General features: G+C 55.2%; 2 protein-coding genes across 3 annotated transcripts; one reads left to right on the forward strand and one right to left on the reverse strand.

Annotated features, from left to right (window-relative positions):
• Window positions 1-310: 310 nt before the first annotated feature.
• On the reverse strand, window positions 311-3,207 carry ZNF524 (zinc finger protein 524). Its single transcript, XM_053605993.1, has 2 exons — window positions 3,058-3,207; window positions 311-1,366 (listed from the first exon to the last, which is right to left on the reverse strand). Exon 2 carries the CDS (start codon window positions 1,325-1,327, stop codon window positions 542-544), a length of 786 nt encoding a protein of 261 aa, XP_053461968.1. The 5' UTR covers window positions 1,328-1,366; window positions 3,058-3,207; the 3' UTR covers window positions 311-541.
• A 709-nt stretch (window positions 3,208-3,916) lies between these two features.
• FIZ1 (FLT3 interacting zinc finger 1) lies at window positions 3,917-11,017 on the forward strand. 2 transcript variants are annotated; one of them, XM_053607798.1, is made up of 3 exons: window positions 3,917-3,990; window positions 5,467-5,812; window positions 8,748-11,017. In XM_053607798.1, the coding sequence occupies exons 2-3, from the start codon at window positions 5,498-5,500 to the stop codon at window positions 9,945-9,947; spliced, it is 1,515 nt and encodes a 504-aa protein (XP_053463773.1). In that variant the 5' UTR covers window positions 3,917-3,990; window positions 5,467-5,497; the 3' UTR covers window positions 9,948-11,017. The 2 variants fall into 2 exon arrangements, with proteins under 2 accessions (XP_053463773.1, XP_053463772.1); XM_053607797.1 differs by lacking the exon at window positions 3,917-3,990 and adding an exon at window positions 4,002-4,931.
• Window positions 11,018-11,423: the final 406 nt, after the last annotated feature.

The raw sequence follows: 11,423 nt of genomic DNA on the forward strand, positions 1-11,423 counted from the left end.
ACACTAATGAGACACATGAGGTGGGCTCCTCTCAAATCCCGAAGAACATCTAGCAGGGGTCCTCTCACTGCGGCCTGCGGGCCACATGAGGTGGTGTGATTGTATATGTTCCCGTTTTGTTTTTTTACTTCAAAATAAGATATGTGCAGTGCGCATAGGAATTTGTTCATAGTTTTGTTGTTTTTTTTAAACTATAGTCCGGCCCTCTAACGGTCTGAAGGACAGTGAACTGGCCCCCTGTTTAAAAAGTTTGAAGACCCCTGAAGGCAAAGTCATGCGGTACGATCACTGAACACACCACACACAGGAAGCCAGTAGGCAGAGATTTATTTCCAGAGCCCCTGCCTCCAAGGGCCTGTTAGTCCGGGAGAAGGGGGCAGAAGGCAGCAGGACCCAGAAGGTTAAGGACCCAACCTCTGCCCCCTCCCACGACCGCAAGAACACCAAAAACAAAAGTGCCCCGGCCTCCTTCCTCAGGCCCAACACCAGCCTAACTCCTAGCTCTAAACCTGGCTCGGGGAGCGGGAGATGCCGGCGTGGATCAGGCTGGATCCTTCCCCTCCGGCTCCTCTTCATCGACCCCTGTTGTAGCCGGGATGCCCTCGTCATCCCACGGTGGTTCAGGCCCTGGGTCCGGGGGATACATGGGTACCCCCATGGCCTCCGGGTGCTTGCGTTTGGCATGGCGCCGGAGCGTGTTGGCCTCTGTAAAGCGAAGCCGGCAGACCGGGCACTGGTATGGGCGCTCCCCGGAGTGAATGCGGTGGTGGTGAGCCAGTTCACCCGCCTCTCGGAATCGGCGGGGGCAGAGCGGGCAGCGGAAGGGCCGCAGGCCGGCATGGATGTTGCAGTGCCGCCGCAGGTGGCTGGACCGCTTGAAGGTCTTGCCGCAATCCTGGCACTGATGTGGCTTCAGCTCTGAGTGCGAGATGCTGTGGCGCTCTAGGTCGGAGAGGTAGGGGAAGGCCCGCAGGCACACTGGGCAGAAGTGTGGGGCCTTCTTGGTGCCAGAGCCCTCAGGCCCACCTGCTGCTGACCCTTCAGAGACTGTATAGGGCACACCCTGATCATCGATCAACAGGAGGTCGCTGCCACCACTGCTGCCCACAGGGGCTGTCACTCCCTGCGCCAGCGGGGGCTCCTGCCTTGTCTTGGAAGAGCGGCCCCGCTTGCAAGAGAGGGAGGCTTTGAGCGTCCGGTTGGAGGAGGTGGCCCCCCCAGGACGTCGGCCTCGGCGGCCCCGGGGAACAGGAGGAGGTAAGGCCAGAGGTTTCTCTTCCTCCCTGGGCAAAGGCGAAGGCAACGGGTCTGGGCTGGGGGTGTCCATTGAGCAGTGGGGGGGCTTGGGTCTGGGCACTGCTGCCAGCTAAGAGGAGAGAGGGGCAGAGTCAGTGCCCAGAGGGTCTAGAGTACCCCGTGTCCCCCAACACCTCGCCTGTTCCTCTCGCCAATTCTTTGGACCTAGACATGGTTGGCATTAACTCAGAGACACAATTACAACCCTGCAGGTGAGTAAAACAGTGAGATGATTCTTACCAGTTGGTAAGCAAGCACTGCCCTGAGCTCTACAGGTGTCCCCCATGCCTCCCTAACCCTTCTCCTGGATCTAGAAGTTCAAGGTCAACATGAGATGAAATAAAGAAAAACTTTCTAGGCTGGATAGAGTCCAACTGAGGTGCAGGCCACTAATGTGATGGTGGAAACAAAGCCAATCAAACTCCAGAGCCATAGAGGCCTCAGAAAGGCCCTTGACCCTTCCTTCTGATTGACAAAAATAGGGAAGGAGTTCAGAACTGGAAAAAAGGGGACTAATTCTAGCTGATATTTGAAGCTCATTCCTGGATGAGGAATACATACAAGTTGTTAAAAGTCTGGGCTCTGGAGTCAAATATCCTGACTTCAGATCCTGAGTCTGTCACTTATTCTCTGTGTGGCCCTGGGCAAAGTGTTCACCTCTCCGAGCCTCAGTTAAACATCTTGCCAAATAGAACTCATAATTCTACCAACTCGCCCAAGCATACCTTGAGAATAAAACAGACTGTGTTCATAAACAGGATCTTTTAGGAGCATTAACCATTATTAGCATTATAAGCCTTGCACCACAGCTCTGAATAAGGGGACACCTTCCCATTTTTCAAAATGGGGAAACCGAGGCACTGGAAATCCAAGTCAGTTGCCTGAGTTCCCTCTGCCGGTAAGTGGCAGAAGCAAGATTTGAACCAGGCCTTACTAACTCCAATGGTCCTGGAAAGGAAAAGAAATGCACCCAAGGAGACAGGGGGAAATCAGGTCTTTCAGTACCGGATTTGAAAAGAGTGCTGCCAATAATTAGCAAGTCCCCCAACAGGAGACTTGCCTCTCTGAGCCAGTCTGTCTCTGTACGATGTATATACCAGGGATATCAGGAAAATCAAATGAGGTAAAGGGCTTCAAAATGCCCTGAGCACGCGGCCTGGTGTATAGTAAGTGTCCAATAAACTCCCACCACCATCCTTGTCTTTCCAGTACTTACTAAAAAACCGGGAGCTTGGGAATGGGGCGTTAAGAGGGGGAGGAGGAGGCACAAGTACAGCAGGGGTCCCTTGCACTCCCTTGTTAACAGTCATATACACAGAGTTCCAGAGAGGGGTAACCACCTCTCCACGATCACACGGTTCACTCCCGTGGGGAAACCTAAACCAGAAGCCGGGTCTCCGGAACGGAGGGAAGGGAGAGCTTGGTCCCTCGACCCTCTTCTCCCACCTCCTCCCACCGACCCCCCCACCCCCCCGGGTGGCAGGCGTGCCACTCGGCCCCGGAGCAGCGAAGCCCGCGTGCTGGGCGGGCCCTGCGGGGGCGGCGGCCAATGAGCAGCCCGGGGACCGCGCGTGAGGCTGCCAGGAAGGGGGTCTGCGCGCGCGCACGCGCCTGTGCCGGCTTGGCGGGGCGCGAGGTCGGCGCGCTCGAGCTCTCGGGCGAGCGCGGCAGAAGGAACAGGTGTTGGGGGGCGCGCTCCAGGAGCGCGCGGCCCCGGCCTCCCCTCCCTCCCCCGGCCCAGGCCCTCCGCCTCTCGGGTACCTCATTTGCATGTCGCCTGGGCTCGCGAGTGTGCGCGCGCGCGCGGGGGGCGACAGGGCCGGAGAGAGGGAAAAGGCGGGGGTGAGGGGGCCCTGCCCCTCGGCGGCGGCGCGCGGGGCCGGCCCCGCCCCTTGGTGCGGACGCCTGCCGGCCCCTCCCTTCCCTACCCTGGCTTGCCCGCTCGCCCACGGGAAACAAAGGGGCTGCCCTGGGTCCTAATGACCGGTCAACTCCGTGCAGGCAAAGAGTGCCTGCGCACCAATCGCTACAGTTTGCCTCCAGTGGGAAATAACCCAACACCACATCTCCAACCACATCAAAATGCCTTTTCTCTCACAAAGCACCCAGCCAATGACCGGATCAAAGACAGGTACCAAAAGGATGAGAAACGGGCAAATGGCTGCTCGTTGCCCGTAACTAACATGGCTCCTGACAGGCTTCAAAGCCCCATGGAGGGTTAAATGGATAAAATGGTGCCTGGTCTTATCCGTATATTGGAATTGGCGCACTTTGATTTATCTTTTCTCCTGATGCAACCCTACAAAATGTCCAGGAGGAGTTGGAGGCTGCAATAACGGAATCGTATTTGCTCTCAACTACGTTAGCATTCTCTAACGCAAAGAGTAAAGAAGATTCACGCTCTCTTGAGATCCTTGCCCTTAGTCCGTATGGCGTCGGGCGTAACCCTAAGACCCGCCCATTCCCTCTGCCCTCACTCAAGATGGTTCCAGTATGGCTTCTTCAACCTTCAGGGCTAGGAAGAGGAAGGGAAAGAGGGAGAAGGGCGGGGGGTAGGGAGGAGAGCCGAGAGGGCGGGAGAAAGGGGGTGTGCGTGGGGGGGGCGGTTAGTGAGCCGAGGCGGAAGTCGAGGGGCCCCCTGGGTGGAAGTGACGCTACCCCCGCAGCCCAAAATGTCGGCGCCCAGAGGGAGGTGTAAGTAATTAAAGAGGAAAGCTACTGACTTCCCTGGCTTCCCGAAGCCGCCCCAGGTCTCCAGGACCTCCGCTCCCTAAGAGCGAGGTGGACTAGTCTGGCCCCAGGGCTCGCCCGACCTGCCCCCGCCTCAGGCGCCAGGGGCCGCACCTTTTAGGCTCAGGGGGAGGGGCACAAAAGGCCGGCTCTTGGGGCCCGGGTCTTGAAGCTGACTGGGGATGTGGGGGGGCAACTCTGTAAGCTGTAAGGTGGGGAAGGAGGCGGGGTTTAGTGGCAGTTGGTGTGGGGCAAGGGCTGGGAGGAGCCTTATTTGGGCGGGGCTTAAGGTGGAAATGGGAGGAGCTTAGTAGAAAGTCTGTTGGTAGAAAGGGGAGGAGCTTGGACAAGGGTGAGGCTTTAAAGGGGCGTGGCTCTAGTAGTGGAGGGCTCTAGATTGAAGAGTGCAAGGAACCTCATTAAGGCTTAGTGGGGAACTGGGGCTCAGGAAACAGGCTGGAGAAACTTAGAAGTTTGGGTGTGGCTTAGAGAAAGTGGGTGGGCATAGTGAGGGCGTGGGGATTAGTGTGTAATTCTCTGGGCTTTAGTGAAACTATCAGATTTTTATTATGAAGGCTTGGAGGGCTGGGGAGGGACTTGGTAAAGAGCCAAGAAAGATCTGAGAAGATGACACCAGTCGAGTGGAGGGGGGTCTTGGAAAGGATGGGGCTTTTTTCTAGGAACAATTGAGTGGGGCTTGGAGGTGGGTCTTAGCGGAGCAGAGGGGGGCTTAGAGAAGTCAACTTGGAAAATATGGTGCGACTAAAAGACGAAACCAGGAAGAACTTAAAGGATAGTAGTGGTCAGAACAGCCTCCCTGTGGAGGCTTTGTTGTGCACTGGCTTAAGTAACCACATAGCACACTCTGCCACCATTTTGCTTAAACTTCACTACCACTCTATGAGGTAGGTACTATTATTATTACGATTTTGCAGAAGTAAAGAGTTTTAGTTGGCTTTGTCTGAGGTTACAGAACTAGTTCTAGGCTCCCTGGAAGGAAGCCCCAGTGTGCTTAGCCCCAAATCTTTACCCTCCCAGGAGGGTAAGTGAGAGGGCCTTTGAAGGAGAAGGGGCTTGGCAAAGAGTACAAGGACTTAGAAAGGAGTAGATGGGCCTACGCATGAGTGGGAGGGGCTTAGAGAGGAGCAGAAAAATATTCACAGAGGGAAAGAGGCTTAAAAACCGTTAGTGGAGTGGAAGTAACTGGAAAATGATTAAAAAGATTAACAGATGAGTGGAGAAGCGGGAGAAGGGTCTGTAAGAGAGTAAAAGGAGCTTAATGAACAATGAATGGCTCCAAGGGGCAAGTGTACCTTAGCAGGGGGATTTTCTCCCAGGTGGGTGCGGAAGGGGGGATCTGTGAGCTCAAGGAGCCTGGGAGGGGAGGGCTGATGGGGAGGTGACCCCCTCACCTGCTCATCTGTCTCCTCCCCACTCCAGAAAGAACCCCCCTACTACATTCCCTGCCACCATGGATGACGCCCTGCTGCCAGCTCCCACGGCCCCCGCCCCGACCCCAGCACCAGCACCGCCCGCAGCCACTGCCCCCCGAGTCCCATTTCACTGCAGTGAGTGTGGCAAGAGCTTCCGCTACCGCTCAGACCTGCGGCGTCACTTCGCCAGGCACACGGCGCTCAAACCCCACGCGTGTCCACGCTGCGGCAAGGGCTTCAAGCATAGCTTCAACCTGGCCAACCACCTGCGCTCCCACACAGGTGAGCGGCCCTACCGCTGCTCTGCCTGCCCCAAGGGGTTCCGCGACTCCACCGGCCTGCTGCACCACCAGGTGAGCCCCTCTGGCTGCCCCAGGCTGCCCCCCTCCTTGCTCTGAGCAAAATAAAGCTGGCCCAAGGCCGCTCACCCACCTCCTCCCCTTAGAAAATCTGTTTTTCTTCCTTCCTGCCAAAGTACTCTGACCAATCAAAGCATGAGGTATTTCTTTTGGTCACCATAAATCCATGAGCTAGAACCTTCACAGTAAACTTGCCCAATTTATGTGCTCCTCCCTCTCCCATGTCCTGCTAATGCCCACCCCCCCATCTTGTGTGCCTCCTTCCTTAACAATTTTTAAAAGTAGGTTTATCAGGTGTATGCTTATTTCCTTTATTCAGAGATTACTAGTTGAATGCTAAGGTTAAATCAATAAAGTCCATGCTTCAGAGAAATTATATTCCTTTGGAGGTGGTTAGTAGCTAAACAGATGCCAAACAAGAAAGCAAATATGCAGGCAAAAATGTTCTGGAAAGGGAGAAGTATTGGGGAGGAAATTAAAGAAATCGATAGTTAGGAGTAAAGAGGGGGGAAGTATGCACTACGTCAGACATAGTGGAGAGTGGGGAGGGTCAGGGCTGAGTGATAGTTGAATTGAGACTTGAATCATGAGGAGTCTCAGGCAGAGGGAACAGCAGGTGAGGAGGCCCTGAGGTGGGAAGGAGCTTGGTGTGTTCAAGGAAGCTATGGGAGATTAACTCTGTGGTTGGGGTGGACTGAGCGTGGAACAGTGTGGAAGGCAGGGATCGGCTGGGTTACCCCGTGTCCGTGTGCCAGACACTCACAAAACAAGGGTAAGTAGTAAAGCCTGGTATTTATTGATGGTCTTGTGCCTTTCTGTTGCCGTGTTATCATCCTTGGTTCAGGACCTCACATCCTGATGGCCCCAAGTGGTGTTTTTAACCTGTCTCTCTCCCTCATGTCCAGCCTGTGCATCCATTTCATATGATGAAGCCTCACTCCTGCCCAATAGTAGGTTATAATCCCACCAAACCATGTAATGAGCCCCTGTATACAGGCACAGTGCTACACTGGGGAGAGGAAACAGAGACAAAATGACACAATCTACTCATATTTTATGACCTCCCAGAGCCACCAGCCTAGTGGGGGAATCAATTAGATTAGGTTGCAACTGAGACATGTGAAGATAAAGGGTAGCAGCATCCTGAGGCCAACATAAAAAAAAGGTCTGGGGCGGCGCCTGTGGCTCAGTGAGCAGGGCGCTGGCCCCATATACCGAGGGTGGCAGGTTCAAACCCGGCCCCGGCCAAACTGCAACAAAAAAATAGCTGGGCGTTGTGGCGGGCGCCTGTAGTCCCAGCTACTCGGGAGGCTGAGGCAGGAAAATTGCCTAGGCCCAGGAGTTGGAGGTTGCTGTGAGCTGTGTGACGCCACGGCACTCTACTGAGGGCGATAAAGTGAAACTCTGTCTCTACAAAAAAAAAAAAGGTCTGCAGTAGTCTGGATTGGGGATGGGGTCAGGGGTGTCTTCCTGAGAAACAGGTCATGACTGGGCTGCCTCTGAAGAACAAGGAGGCACTAATCAGAAGAAGAGATGGTGAGGGGTAGGGAAAGAGCTTTCTAGGTCCAGAGAACAGTATGTGAACTTTCAAGGAAGCAAGGCAGGCTTTTGAGGAACTGGAGAAAGGCCAGTATGGCTGGAGCACAGAGGACTAGAAGAAAGTGTGCCTCAGGGGAAGGCCAGGGAGGCAGTCAGCCCCTGGAAATACAGCTGCGAGCAAAACCAATATGGCCCCTATCTTCCTTGTCCCTATCTGGTAGGGAGACAAATAACACCCCAGTTAGATGCAGATGCTGAGTATGACAGAAACCATGAGCTCTGCAAGGGGGTTAGATTCAGAAAAGGATTTCAAAGGAGCTGACAGAGAAACCGAGACAGGATAAAGGGCCTGCCATTGAAAAGAGCATTGAAGGCAGTGAGAACAGTACTGATAAAGGATCTGGGGTCAGCATAACCCAGAATGGCAAACGATAGTACTCACCATTCCTTCTTCAGTTCCATGCCCCTGGTAGACATTACTAATCAAGCACTACATCTTTTCACATCTAGTCTCACTGTCCTACGCACAGGCCTCCAGGCAGACATTACCAATTAGTGGGTCCCCACACCAGGGCTGGCGTCGCTGACTCCACTATGGTAGCTGTTAGCTACAGGTGGTGATCTTGATTTAAATTAACTAAGTGTAAAACTCAGTTCTTCAGTCACACCACATTTCAGGTCTCAATAACTGCATGTGGCTAGTAGCTGCCATATTGGACAGTGCATTTCCTTCTCTGCAGAAAGTTCTTTTGGATGATTGTGTTCTAAATGGTTCAACGTTTACCTTAAAAAGCCACTTTCCACCCAGGTGATTATGAAAGCCCTTCTCACCTCCCCCCAGTATACACACCGGTTTAGAGGACAACACTTGGACACCACAGAAAAATTGTTAATAGCAATTTTGGTTCCCATGGAATTGAGTGGTTGTTTAGTGCTGATTCCACCCTATCCCCTGTGAGATACCCAGCTCTGCCTTATTGTGCTCATTTTGCAGAGGAGAGAAGCAGAGGCCTGAAATGTGAAGTCACTTGCCTAAGGCATGGCAAAGAATAGAAGGCAGAGCTGGGTTTTGAACACAGATCTGCCAATGCCCAGAGCCCTAGTTCTTAACCATGTTTCCAATGAGTCACAACTCCTTAGGTGGGTTTGTTGGAAATGAGTGTTAGGAACAGCCTGAGGGATGAGCATTTTCCCCCAGGGTTCTCAGTTTGGCAGGGATTTGGCCTTTTGACAACTGAAAGGATGCCAGTGTGGCCCAAAGCCAGAGTCCAGGGGTTTCTCCTACATGATGGCCCTGTCACTTGCACCACATCCCTCTGGGAGGCTAGTCATCTGTTGTGTAGGTGAGATACTCACCCCTGATGCTGTGTTCTTCCTCCCGTGTTCCCAGGTCGTCCACACTGGTGAGAAGCCCTACTGCTGCCTGGTCTGTGAGCTCCGCTTCTCCTCGCGCTCCAGCCTTGGCCGACACCTCAAGCGCCAGCATCGAGGGGTGCTCCCATCTCCGCTGCAGCCTGGCCCGGGGCTGCCCGCCTTGAGCGCACCCTGCTCCGTCTGCTGCAATGTGGGCCCCTGCTCGGTGTGCGGGGGTGCTGGGGCCAGCGGTGGAGAGGGTCCAGAGGGGGCGGGCACGGGCCCAGGCAGCTGGGGTCTGGCGGAGGCGGCAGCTGCAGCAGCGGCCTCTTTGCCTCCATTTGCGTGCGGTGCCTGTGCACGGCGGTTCGACCATGGCCGCGAGCTGGCAGCCCATTGGGCTGCGCACACAGACGTGAAGCCCTTCAAGTGCCCACGCTGCGAGCGTGACTTCAACGCGCCCGCGCTGCTGGAGCGGCACAAGCTAACACATGACCTGCAGGGTGCTGGCGTGCCCGCCTCGCAGGCCTGGGCCCCAGGGGCAGGCGCTGGGCAAGAGAAGATCTGCGAGGCGGGTGCCGTGAAGGAGGCGGGCGACGCGCCACCAGCTTGGGACGGCGTGCTGCTCCTGGGCCCCGCGGGGGGCGGTGTGCCCGAACTGGGGGGGCTGCTCCCCGAGGGTGGCGGTGAGGCCCCTGCGCCAGCGGCAGCAGCCGAGCCGTCGGAAGACACCCTATATCAGTGCGACTGCGGGACCTTCTTCGCGTCGGCTGCGGCCCTGGCCAGCCACCTGGAGGCGCACTCGGGCCCGGCCACCTACGGCTGCGGGCACTGCGGGGCGCTGTACGGGGCTCTGGCCGCCCTGGAGGAGCATCGACGGGTAAGCCACGGCGAGGGCGGCGGTGCGGAGGTGGCGGCAGCGGCCCCAGAACGCGAGCAGTTGTCCCGGGAGCCTGCTGCGGGCTCAGGCCGCGGCAAGAAGATCTTCGGCTGCTCTGAATGTGAGAAGCTGTTCCGCTCGCCACGTGACCTGGAGCGGCACGTGCTCGTGCACACGGGCGAGAAGCCGTTCCCGTGCCTGGAGTGCGGCAAGTTCTTCCGCCACGAGTGCTACCTCAAGCGCCACCGGCTGCTGCATGGCACCGAGCGGCCCTTCCCCTGCCACATTTGTGGCAAGGGCTTCATCACCCTCAGCAACCTCTCCCGGCACCTGAAGCTGCACCGGGGCATGGACTGACACCGCGGGGCTGTGTCCTGACCTCCACTCCATGTCCGGACTCGGGACATGGGCCAGGGGACCCCAGCCCTCCAAATCCAGACACAGGCCCTGGAAGGAGAGGATCCTGGCTGGAGAGAAGGAGGTCGCCAAATATCCACGCAGGCCCCTGAGCTGGGGGACCACAAGCAAAAGCAGAGACTCTTCAGCTGGGGGGTGGGGAATCCAAGGATATAACGTTGGGGGCCCCAAATCTAGGGAGAGACTTCTGGAGCCTGGGGCCCCTAGAATAGCAGGGCAACCCTAAATCAATAGGTCCCTAAGACGCTGGGACCTAGGAATGAGAAATGTGTCTAAATGTGTCTCCACAAGTACCTCTCATCTTGAGGGCCCAAGTAATAAATGATGAGCACCCCTCCCCAAAGGGAAGACTGCTCACTCCCGAGAGCCATCATTCCCAATGACCTTGATCTGGAGAATGTGGAGGGACCATGTTCCTGAATTTTCCTAGGTTCTCTCCAAGTGTTACTCACCAGTCACTGGTGCCCCCCAGAAAATGGATATAGCCAATATCTGCCTTTCCTCCATTTCATTCCCTATGCTGAAAGAGGACCAGGGTAGATACCCCATAACTACCCCCCAAATTAGGTCTCCCTCCCCACTGCAGAATAGATCGACCCTAACGATCTTCCCCACCCTCAAACTCTAGAATAGACTGGTCTGAAATCCCCCTGCCCAGTAGGATGGACTGATCCACATGCACACACCCCTGTCCACATGGAATGGGCTGGTCTAGGTGTGGACTGCACCCCACCCTCCTTAGAGTGAATAGGGCAGACAAGCCTCCCTCTTCCCATAGAGTGGACTGGTTCACATCGTTCCTCATCCCCTGAATTCCTCTGAGTGGAAGGTGGGTGGTGGACACAGGGTTCTCTCCCCCTCTACTGTAGCACCTCTCAGTCTCTCCATCTCTGTTGGTTTGTGTTCCAACCCCAAAGGGAAGGGGGGACTTGGCTAGGGGGTTCCCGGGAAGTGAGCTTTGGCCTCACCCCCTTCTTTCCCCAATGTCTCCAGGTCCCAAATAAACCTTACCCTAGCAGTCACTGCGTCTCATTTTCTGATCCTTGATTTCTGGGGATAGGGTGGGGATCCCCAACTGAGGAAGGAGTCCTAAATAGAGACACATCCATCCTCCCTCCTGAGTTTTGAATCCTTTAGATAGTACACAGTCCTGTCCCTTAAATACCAGTTCAAACTCCAGCAGAAAGACACACCCCCTAGAAACAAGACAGCCCTTTGGAAGCCCCCAATCTCATAGGATGTGCCCTTTGAAATGAAATTGTCTCCTTAGAGCAGTGATTTTCAACCTTTTTTTATCTCTCAGGACACTTGAACCTATAGTTAAACGTCTGTGGCACACTTAAATTATGTTAGTGAAAAAAAGGAGTAAAAGAATATATTACTGTGCTTTGAACTTCCTTTGAAAATAGTTTAATT

Source organism: Nycticebus coucang, chromosome 10 (genome assembly GCF_027406575.1).
Source record: "Nycticebus coucang isolate mNycCou1 chromosome 10, mNycCou1.pri, whole genome shotgun sequence".
Lineage (NCBI taxonomy): Eukaryota > Metazoa > Chordata > Mammalia > Primates > Lorisidae > Nycticebus > Nycticebus coucang.

Bases quoted from the DNA above. Each gene is read 5' to 3' on its own strand.
- FIZ1 (XM_053607797.1), top strand. From the start codon at position 4,780: ATGGTGCGACTAAAAGACGAAACCAGGAAGAACTTAAAGGATAGTAGT. The intron at 4,932-5,466 runs GTAGGTACTATT...TCCCCACTCCAG, and splicing joins CTTCACTACCACTCTATGAG to AAAGAACCCCCCTACTACAT. The intron at 5,813-8,747 runs GTGAGCCCCTCT...CCGTGTTCCCAG, and splicing joins CCGGCCTGCTGCACCACCAG to GTCGTCCACACTGGTGAGAA.
- ZNF524 (XM_053605993.1), bottom strand. From the start codon at position 1,327: ATGGACACCCCCAGCCCAGACCCGTTGCCTTCGCCTTTGCCCAGGGAG.